General features: G+C 41.5%; 1 protein-coding gene across 1 annotated transcript; it reads right to left on the bottom strand.

Annotated features, from left to right (window-relative positions):
* Positions 1 to 628: 628 nt before the first annotated feature.
* Positions 629 to 6777, bottom strand: LOC131931771 (cartilage matrix protein-like). The gene is given in 7 exon segments (XM_059288601.1): positions 629 to 1116; positions 1149 to 1295; positions 2714 to 3179; positions 3749 to 3846; positions 4634 to 5266; positions 6434 to 6467; positions 6769 to 6777. Coding segments are annotated over 7 exon segments (1875 nt in total).
* Positions 6778 to 11642: the final 4865 nt, after the last annotated feature.

Genomic DNA, 11642 nt, shown 5'->3' with positions numbered 1-11642 from the left:
CCCGGGGGTATGAGATGTCAGGCAGGGACGGGTTTGGGGCAGAGGAGTAGTGATGGGGGGGGGGGGGCAGGGCGGGGCACATATGTCCCCGGGCGCCGACATTAGGGGGCGCCGAAATGGGTTGTAAAAACAAATTAAAATGTCAATTTAGTTGGCATTTTTGAAGTTTGAGGGGGGGGGGGGGGTGGGGTGCAAATCGAAAAGTTGAGGGGGGGGGGGGGTGGCAAATTAAAAATTTGCTCCCGACGGGGAGCCAAATTGAAAGTGTTCCCCGGGCGCCGGGAAGGGTCGGCTACGCCTCTGGGTTGTGGAGGGGGGGGGGGGAGTAGTTTTTCGTTATGACGTATGAGAGCTAATCTAACGGGCTACATTTATTTTATGGCTTGAGCGTTACTACACAAATGTAAATATCAGCTAATTTGGACCTCGCCATTGTAATACCCTATTTGCCCTAGATGTATTTTCCTATACTTGAACAAAGGGTTTTTTTTATTTGATTCAGGTAAAGCAATTGTGGGAAGGGGGGGGGGGGGGTGGGGGTGGGGTGGGGGGGGGGGGTTGATCTGCGGACCTATGTTTGAGTCATGTTGCAAAAAAAAAAGTTAACGGTCATAAAACACCTATCAAGTCATATTATCACGTAACAGCAGTAACAGGCTGGAATAAATAGAATACTGGAGTTTGAATCTGCACCGAGGGCGGCTCTAAGACTCGCAGAGGGAAAGACAAGAGTTCTCTGGGCCACCTCCTTGTGGTGATGCTCCTTCACCTGCGGCACGTTGATGACGTAATGTTCAGAAGGCAGCGACGCCAGGATGTCCACCTGCGATTTTTTCGTGTGAGTCCCCAGCGTGACGACGACGATCTTTACTTTTGACCTCTTGAGCTGACCCGCCCGGATTAAAGTCCGTATCCGGTTCTCTAGAACCGAGTCCAAGAACACCACCACCACCCGTCGGTGTGACGCGGAGTCGAAGGAGACGACAGGGTTGAAGTAATTCTGCCCCACCTTCCATAGCAGAACGTCGATGCCGGCTTTCTTGGAATCCAGGTCCAGCTCGCTTTTGAAATTCGTCTTCGTCCACTGGTTGGTCAGCTCGATGTCGGAGAGCAGCTCTGACCCCCGGTTTGGGGGCGTCCCGTATGACCCCGAACCACAGTTTCCTTGTCGCTGAGTCCCGGCGTTTTGGTGACGGCGGAGATGACGCTGATGACGAAAGGATGATGGGCGACGCTGATGGCGGCGCGGTCGTAGATGAAGATGGCGTCGGTTGGTTGCTCTGGGCAACTTGGATCTGAAAACAGTTTATATTTTTTGTTAAATCTATTTTTTAAACCCGGAGTAGGCAAAAAAACAATTAAAAAGTCAATTATCTAATTAGTACATCTAAAATAGTATTAATAATTTAAACATAAGGGTTCGGCGTGGTCGAGTCGGTAAAGCTCGTGGTTGCTAAACCGAAAAGTCTCGAGTTCGAACCCTCGGGCTGATGAGGCTCGTTAGCTGGGGACAGCTACTCTTCTAGGAGAGACAATCTCCAAAATTAAACAACTGCTGCCTTGTAGTTTGTTCTTGGTTGGACAAAGGCTATGGAAGCAAATCCAAAAAGAAAAGCAGGCTGAAATCGGAGTCAATGGCCTCAAAGGCGCATAACCAGTTGACACGTAACGCTTAATTGTGTTGGAGGCGTGGGTCGAGTCGGCAAAAAGCTCATGGTTGATAAATTCGAACAAAGTCTCGAGTTCAAACCCACTGGCAGATAAATCTCGATCCCCTTCAACACTAATAATTAAGAACGAAGAAGAAGAAGAAGATTTAAACATAGTTTCTGTGTCAAAATATAAACTACCTATTTAAAAACTGTAGGCCTACATTTTAATTTTTTTTTAATAATCTTTTTTTTTTTTAAAAAAAACACAGATACAGCTTTATGTTTGAAATATGTATCAATACAGATCAAATTTTTAAAAATGTGTTAAGCTTAAAATATATTTTTTTTTCAACTGAGATACTGCTGTGTGTTGTAAAAATCATCATATTAGTTTATGTTCTTGTGATTTACAGTTTTACAAATATTTAATTGTAACTATCATGATGCTTACGGTATTTAGAACTATTTCCTTTAAACTAACAAGAAAACTAGCTGTGTGTCAAGGGTAACTTACATGGAGTTTCCTGTTGATACAGTGAGGCAGCTACTGTAAAACATGAAAAATAAACGTTGATTTAGAGTTGTAATATTTTAAGTTCATGCATGTTATACAAAGCATTAATTGTTTTAGTGAAAAACAATCCACCCCCCCCCCCCCCCACCACCCACCTCCCTTCCGTTCATCACTAAGATGTGATAGTGATCCATAAATGACGTCACGCTTTTTAAAACAATTTTACTCCCATTCATCTTCACAAAACCCAGACACCCCCCCCCCACCTTAAAAGAGGCTACACCTCCGCCTACTACCCCCCCACCCTCCTCATTTTTTAAAAAAATAAATGGCAGTTTATTTCAAAAATATTTACTTACTTAATAAAGTATTTTTTAAGACGCGAAAAAAAGCTAAAATTCAGTTTCGACCATAACCTTTTAAAAGGCAACAGTGTCTTAAAACTCTCTAAACCTCTCTCGTCTCTAGTCCTAACCCCCCTCCCCTCCCACATACGAGTGTGAAGACCCCTTATCCCTAACAAATCCTGCTACAAACAAATCCTCACCGTCGCAGGCTTTGATGGCCAGCAGCTCTCTTATCTCCGACAGCGCCGTGAAGTTGTCCACGTGAAACACGAACTTATCATCCGGGTCACTGGCCAGCGCCATCAGCTCTTCCGCTTCCGGTTTCGTACCGATCCCGATGGCGAAAATCTGAACGCCTTCCTCGTGAGCCTTGGCCGCCTCTCTCTTGGTGGCGGCCACGTCGTTGGAGTCCCCGTCAGAGAGGATGACAACGACGCGAGCGACGTTCTCTCGTACGTTCGCGCTGGAGAATAGTTTCCTTCTGACGTGCTCCAGGGCGCCGGCTGTGTTCGTGCCCCCGGTCAGGTAGGGGGCGTTGGCTAGGACCTGGTGGATGTTCTCGTTGGTCTGTTCGTCCGTCAGGGAGACGAGCGTCATGGGGGAGTCACTGTAAGCCACGACGCCGATACGGGTGGCGTCAGGGCTGACTTGAAAACTGGACACAACCTGTGGGAAAAGGAAAGGGTAAAATAAAATTTAAACGTGGGGAAAATGCACGGTAAATTAAAAGACGTAAAAACTAGACCTAGATGTAAATAGACAGTAATTTAAACAAGGGGAGAGCTGGACACGACATGGGGTAAATGGAGAGGTAAATTAAAACTCGTGAAAAAAATGTATATGCTTTGTGGTAAAGGAGAGAAAATTAAAAGTGGAAAGGTGGATAGTGTTGTCAATGGACTGTAAATTAAAGCTGTAAATATACTGTAAATTAAATATGTAAATGGACAGTGAACTAAAGATGAAAATGGACAGTAAATTATAAATGTAAATGGGCAGTAAATTAAAAGACGAAGAAAACTAGATAGAGATGCAAATGCACACTATATGATACTATATACATATTATTATACCTAAACATATAGAAGCGGAAAGCTAGGCACGATCTTTTGTAAACGTTGGTTAATTAAAAATAAATCGAAAACAGGTCACAATCTGACGTGGAACAAGGCAGCACAGAGCTCGCATGTCATGAAGCTCAACTAAACCCAACAAGAATGTCTGGGGTGACCTACCTCTTGTATGAACCTGATCTGGGCATCAAAGTGTGGCTTCCAGATACTGCTGGAACTGTCCATCAAGAATACAACCTCGGCCACGTTTTGACGGCAAGCTGTAAGATGTAAGCGACATTACAATCATCATAAGATGTAAGCGACATTTCAGTCATCACAAGATGTTAAACGTGACTAATGTAACAGTTGTAAAAATAAGATGAAGGAAATGAAATCACTATTTTTTTATTTATTTTTTTACAATAGTTGATGTATGGTTTAAAAAAAATATGTAACAGTTGCTGAAACAAGATGGACGAAAGTGTAATACATTTATTTATTTATTTACAACAGTGCATGCATGATTTAAAAAAAAATATAACTAACCGTAAGAGACGTCCTCCTTATTATTTTCTGGAAACAAATCTGTTGTTTTGTGTTCTGGAGATTAAAAAAGAAATGTTCAATTAAGATATAGGTATGTGCCATACAATATACATGAGACTTTTCGGTCGAATGGTAGAGCATACGGATGCTGACCCAAAAGTCTCGAGTTCGAATCTGGATTCAAGTCAGTAGAACGTCCCTGAGTCCACCCAACTCTGATGGGTACCTCACTCACGTCAGGGTAAGTAAAGGCGGCTGGGCATAATGCTGACCCCACTATCCCTTCATATGACGAGGTCACGGAAACAGGTAATCTGTACGTGCCCAAATGACCGCCAGGTTCGAAAGATAACTTTACTTTTATACTTATAAACGTCTAAAGTTGATGATGGGTTAATGAAAGCCATCACAAACCCATGTTCTGGGTGTGACTTGGGTTAGTATTTTTGGTAAAGGATTTTAAATGTTTCGTTTCCATTCTTTAAAAATTCAAGCAACGTTGCGTTGTGATAAAGAGACATGACACCAAATATAGTAAAGGTTACCATAACTCACCGTCACAAGCAGCACTGCTTAAAGCCTTCTCGATCCCCTTCAGAGCATGGAAGTTCTCCACAGTAAACAAGTGATCCGCCTTAGGCTCACTGGCAACGCTCTTGATCTCAAAATCATCCAAACCGTTTCCGACCCCCACGGAAAAAATCTCGATATTCTTCATCTTCGCCATCGACGCCTCGGCTAAGGTACGACTGGTGTTTTGTGACAGCCCGTCTGTGATTAAAACCATAATGTGCTTAGCCCAGGGGCGGCCCCCGTAGCTGGGTTGAAACATATGAGTGTGTGTGAACTTGATGGCTTCGTGGGTGTTGGTCCCATCCTCAAGATGCGGGATCATCCCGATCTCGATCTTCAGACTGCGGGAGTCGGTGAAATCGTTCAGCTTGATGTTGACGCTGACGGACGAGCCGAAGGAGATGACCCCCACCTGAATGTGGTTGGGGCCGACGTGGAAGCGGTCGACCACGCCCTTCAGGAAGGTCAACTGCTGCTGGAAGTCGTGGGCGCGGATGCTGAAGGAGGAGTCGATGACGAAGACGATGTCGGAGGCGTGGGTGTAGCAGCCGGTGGGTGACTCCTCGAACCCACCTGGATCTGTGAAAAAAAGTTTGGAACACTTATAGTAGGTTTTGGATAGGTGTATCATGCTGTGTAGGATTACCTATACAAGTTAGGGCACAAAACTGATAACATAAGTTTGTGTGTTATGCATTTTAAAACCATAAATGACGTCACACTCGTAGGAGGGAGGGGGGTCGTAGTTTAGAAACGTTAAGTGATGAGCGGAAGGGGGGGGGGGTTCAGATGGTGTGATGTCACACTTTTGCATTATAAAAAAAGCAATGTTTAAGCCTTTACTTCGAGTTTTAGAAAAAAATTTTAATAAATTGTAATAGGAATCGATTAAAATACTCAATGTTGACAGAGTTCAGACAAGATTTTGGAAATATAAGGTATTTTAAGAAAAATTCAACTGCAATTTAGGGGGGGGGGGGGTTGTAGCCTGAGGTGTGACGCCATTTTAGACATCGAGAGGGTGTATTAGATGATGAGCCTTGTTTCATACGGTTAGAGTACTATTGAGTCAAGCCACCGAGATTATATATCAAGTGGTGAGTTGTGTTATAAGAGTAAAGCACAACTGAGATGATGAATCCTGGCAGAGTATAATTCAGGTGTGGGAATGAGTGTAAAATGTGACTCATAAAGACAAGTGACGTATGTTCGGTGTGTGTGTAAGGGGGGGGGGGGGGTGATAAGATGAGTCTGAGACAGAGAAACGAAGAACGTGATGGAAACAATATGTTACGTTATGTGTGACCTAATAACATTGATCTTTAAAAGAAACGAAAATAACTTTTGCATCAACACCTTTCAGATGAAACATAATTCAAAACGTCTTTACTACTACTTCGTGCAGACGCATTTATTTGAAACACTACTTTGACGTTTACGATGTGTGTGTGTGTGTGTGTGTGTGTGTTATTTGTGTGGTGGGGGGATGTGGTCTTGTGTTTAAATTTGAACGTGTGTGTAATATTCATCTCTGTTTATTTAAAAATAAATTTGTGAAAATTTTCAGTACAAATAATTTGCGTTGGAAAATTTAAGCTAAATGTGACAAAGAATAACCCATATGAGAAGAAAATGTATTGTTTATAGATTCTGTTAACGACTTAGTAATATGCAATGGCCCTCCTACCCTTAATCTAGTTTAGCTCGTTAAGATTGTGAGCTCATAATAGACGATAATTTACTTACTCGGGAATGCTTTTGTGATTGTGGAACAAAAGACCTGTCGAAGAAAAAAAAATGCATTATTAGTTTCTTCATTACATATAGCATTGGCGTAGCCAGGATCGTCTCAAGGGGCGGGGTTCCAATCTTTACCCGGGGACAAACTTTCGATTTGCACCCCCCACCCCCTCAAACTTTCGATTTGCACCACCCCCCCCTCAAACTTTCGATTTGCACCCCCACCCCCCCACCCCCTCAAAATTTCGATTTGCACCCCCCCTCATACTTTTTCTATATACCGAGGGGTCTATGGGGGGTTATGACCCCTCCCTAACACCCCCCCTGCCTACGCCACTGACATATAGCATTATCATCTTAATTTTCTGCACTCTTTTTGGTTCCTTAAGGAAATTGGTCTCTGTTATACAGTTTCCCTACAATTTTACGGTTTATGTGTATGATTATCAACTATTTTAAAATGTAGAGACGTTTTCTACTTGTATTTCTTTGACAAATGTGTTCTTTTAATGAACTCGTTAAAGTAAGGCAGATTGTATTGTTGAGCATGTGTTCATCAATGTAAAGATATGTTAACTGGTCGACGCAGAATGTTTGTTATCTCCCCATTCAGTGTAAGCCTTACGCGATTATCTCTCCATTGAGTGCAAGCCTCACAAGATTATCTCACGACTACAGGCCTGAGATAGCACTGCATATCTTGCATTCCCGCGAGTTCTAGATCTCATGCCTGGCTCGAGATTTTGGAAACCTTTGGCTTAGGGGGTAACCCACTGCTTACTTAGCGTTAGGTTTAGTGGTAGATATATTCTGCTTAAGATTTTGAGTGATAGATTTAGGTTTAGGTTTAATTATTGTATGAATTATAAAGATTTGTTAAGGGTTTAGTTAAGTTGATTTTAGGAGGGGGCTTAGTATTTAAAGGTTAGGTTTTGATCTAAAAAAATGTGGTTTACGTTTCAGTTATAGGTTCAAATTAAAGGTATGTTTACATTTAACTTGGTTTAGAGATTCTTCTAGGCCTCTCTTCGAGGGGGGGAGGGGGGAGGGGGAGGGCGAAGAAAGTTACCCCCCCCCCCAACCGAATGAAATGGAATTTATATAGAAAATATATGCTTTTACCAGTGTCGTCGTGTCCCCCCCCCCCCCCGCAAAATGTTGACCGCCCCTCCCATTGCCCCCCCCCCCCCCCCTGAAAGTATCAAGTGCCCCCCCCCCCCTGAAAGAAACACTGACTTGGTTGAGAGTTCAAACTAGCTTGTATTGTGCTCTTTAGAATTGAGTTCCTAGTTATGTTATATGCCTGGTTTATGCTTTGGTTTTGAAGCTTGGCCATGGTTGAGACTGAAACCATATTCATATCTTGCTTTAGAGTTAGCCTTATAGTAAAAACCCCATATCGCATGATGTACCTTTAAAAATTGATGTTTGTTTACATTGACAGCAACGCGTTTCTCTCTCTATTATCCCCATCAATGTGTCAACACAAGGGACCATCAAGCCAAGTTTACACGACATGAATATATAAATATTCTACAACCTAGCTCAAAGTAACCTCTGATAACCACTGTGTTATGACCTTGTGTTTAGGTCCACTTATCGGGAAAGTCAAAAATAAAACTAGGCTGTTCTCTGATAACGAAACAAAAAAAAGAAAGCTAACAGTGTAGCAGGTCCTAAGAAATCTACGTGCATAGATATAAAACTCAATGCAAACATGGCTGCCAGTTTTTTCATAAGAAAATGATTAACTGTTAAATTATGTTTAAAAAAAACAGAATTAATTATTTTTCGCGAAACTTAAGGGTTGATAAATTAAATAAAATGAGAAAAATAAAACGTGTGTTTAGAACTTACCAAGGTAAGTAAGAATGCGAACATTTTCACGTCAGTGCAGTTAGAGATAGATGTTATCCACTTAAAAAGTTGGCCTATAACAGTCAGGTTGAAACCTTCACGAAACAAAAAAACATTTTTTTAGGAAAACAAAATATGGCGTCGGTGAAGCTATAAGATATAAGCTATGTGTGTGTGTGTGCTCGTGTGTGTGTGTGTCTGTGTGTATGTGTGTGCGTGTGTTTGTTTTAACAGACATAAACATGTGTTACTGTAAGTTTTATTTGCATTGTGCTAACTTTGTTTGAAATGTAGGGTATGGTAGCGTGTGCTGATAAATCTAAACGATAAATGGTCTAGACGCAGCGCACAACACAACACACACACACAGACACACACAAACACACATACAGACACAGACACAGACACACACACACACACACACACATGTCCCGATGGCTTACACAGTGATAGTGTTGTAAAAAAAAAAAAAAAACAGAAAACAAAACACGACTTTGTAGCGAGTGAGGAATTTAGCCGTCCGTCTTAACGACTTGAGTTCGAAAAATGCCAGAAGTTTTACTGCCTGACCTCCAGACAACGGCATGCCACTCTGTTACCTGATGAAATCAAATTATTTCCCTGCTGGAGTCAAATTGTTTGACGCGGAACGAGTTCGGATCCAAATGAGAACGAAGCACAATTTGTAAATATTTTTTTTTTCCAACACCTGAACAATTTTACTCAGAAATTCACAAACGTTGATTTAAAGAATTAAAACATAAGCTCCACAGAATTAAATATCTTGAAGATTTAAAAACACACTGAAACTAAGATCCCTTCCAAGTCTATCATCACAAACTCCTACTCATCTCCCCACCCCCACCCTTCACCCCTACCACCCCTCCCCTGGTACCTCTCCAGAGTGAATCCATCCCTCACAGCAAGTCTACACTCTCCATTTATTCCATCCCCACCGGCTCCTGTCTCATCATGACAAGGGCGGTAACTAATATCATACTTATCTCCCCTTGCCGGTCTAAAAACGATAACTGATAAGCTTTGTTATCCATTCCGCACAAAAGCCGGGTTGTGTTACCGCACTGGGGTCAGGTAACACATCAGTAACAGCCTCTCTCTCTCTCTCTCTCTCTCTCTTTCTCTCTCTCTCTCTCTCTCACTCTCTCTCTCTTTTTTTTTCTCCCTTAATTTATGGCTTAAGATATTACTTGTTTATTAAGCTTCATCTTAGCGGGAGATACGTCAGTTCTGGGGAGTTAAATTCCTGCTAGCTGCTAATTGGTTTAATAGAAAAAATACTTAATCATGCTAAAACATAGAAGTTGTTGTTTTTTTATTTTTTTAATTAAATCTATTTTCCGTTATGCGTTCCTAAGAGTATAATTTTCCTAGGCGTGAAGCATTTTCATGCTTATCCCTAACCTATCCCTATCCCTGAACTTAACCCTGGCGGCTAAATATATGGACATTATGAACTGTCCGTGTGGTCCTATGTAAATATGAAATAACCTCGGTTTTGTTGGAGAGGATTGGTACTGACCATGCGACCCAACCTGGTCTGTTTACAGAGGCGTAGCGACCCTTCCCGGCGCCCGGGGACAAACTTTCGATTTGCACCCCCCCCCCCCCCTCAAGCTTTTGATTTGCACCACCTCAAGCTTTCATTTTTATTTTTCCAACCCATTTTGGCGCCCCCTAAGGTCGGCGCCCGGGGACATATGTCCCCCCCCCCTCGCTACGCTACTGTCTGTTTATCATCAAGATAATTAGATTAATATACGGAATATAAACACATCTTGGTCGGTGTATAGTTAAATTGTAGATCTTACAAAGAAATGAACCGTGGAAAGGGTAAAATTAATTCAGATTTCGTTGATTTTTTTTATTTAATAAAACATGTTTCGATTTATGCAGCACGATTCATCATCGTTGCCGTGTCTCTATATCTAGTATAAACAAATAAAATCCCCCGGGGGGTGGGGGCCTGTTTGACAAACACACGCAATTTCGGCTACCGAAGACGCTCCCGCGGCGACAGGCCAGGTAAGATACGGCACGCAGGAATGTACCTGGCATAGGTCAGGGTCGCGCGAGACAGTTTTGACCTAAAATAAGGACACGGACATTCCCTGTCAACAAATCTTCCTTTTTAAAGTAAAAAAAAAAACCCATCGAAATAACCAGTGCTTATAGAGGGATGGTGGTAACAAAACAAAGACACAGAGAACATAAATTAACAAACATAATATAAACAAAACCTAAAAATGTATTCATTAAAACATTACACCAGTTATGTAATAGATAGCGTATAAATATATTTTGTCGTTGGTAACGGTATCCGTTCCGCATTAAGAAGCTCAATGAATGCTAACGCGTGTTGTTAGTATAATATTATATTGTTTTGTGTTGCTATACTGTTGAGCACAAGGGGAATAACAAGTTCTAAGCCGGTGGTCCTGTATGGCACGCGGTCTAGAATATTCTCCACATACAAACGGCGTGAGTAACAAGATGCACGTGATGTCGACACCAACGTGAGTCAGTCAAGTTTCGTCAATTAAAATATCCAGTTCTACACAGGGCTTTTCAAATGTCAAGTTTCTTGCAGGACTTTAGAAATATCAAATTCTACACAGGAATATAGAAATGTCACGATTCTCACAAGACTATAGAAATCTCACGTTTCTTACAGGACTATAGAAATGTCAAGTTTCTTACAGGACTATAGAAATGTCAAGTTTCTTACAGGACTATAGAAATGTCAAGTTTCTCACAAGACTATAGAAATGTCAAGTTTTTCACAGGACTATAGAAATTTCAAGTTTCTCACAGGACTATAGAAATGTCAAGTTTCTTACAGGACTATAGAAATGTCAAGTTTCTTACAGGACTATAGAAATGTCAAGTTTCTCACAGGACTATAGAAATGTCAAGTTTCTTACAGGACTATAGAAATGTCAAGTTTCTTACAGGACTATAGAAATGTCAAGTTTCTCACAGGACTATAGAAATGTCAAGTTTTTCACAGGACTATAGAAATGTCAAGTTTCTCACAGGACTATAGAAATGTCAAGTTTCTCACAGGACTATAGAAATGTCAAGTTTCTCACAGGACTATAGAAATGTCAAGTTTCTCACAGGACTATAGAAATGTCAAGTTTTGTACAAGGCCAACTTAATGTCAAGTTTCTTACAGGACTATAGAAATGTCAAGTTTCTCACAGGACTATAGAAATGTCAAGTTTCTCTCAGGACTATAGAAATGACTAATTTCTCACTGGTATACCAAAATGTCGTTTCAACATAAAGCTATCAAAATACGATACAATAGGTCATAATAGAACTATTAACTGCCATG

This window comes from Physella acuta, unplaced genomic scaffold (assembly GCF_028476545.2).
Source record: "Physella acuta isolate Inbredline_101_S28 unplaced genomic scaffold, ASM2847654v3 ptg002027l, whole genome shotgun sequence".
In the NCBI taxonomy this organism is placed as follows: Eukaryota; Metazoa; Mollusca; class Gastropoda; family Physidae; genus Physella; species Physella acuta.
This window is presented reverse-complemented; position numbering and strand designations above follow the sequence as displayed.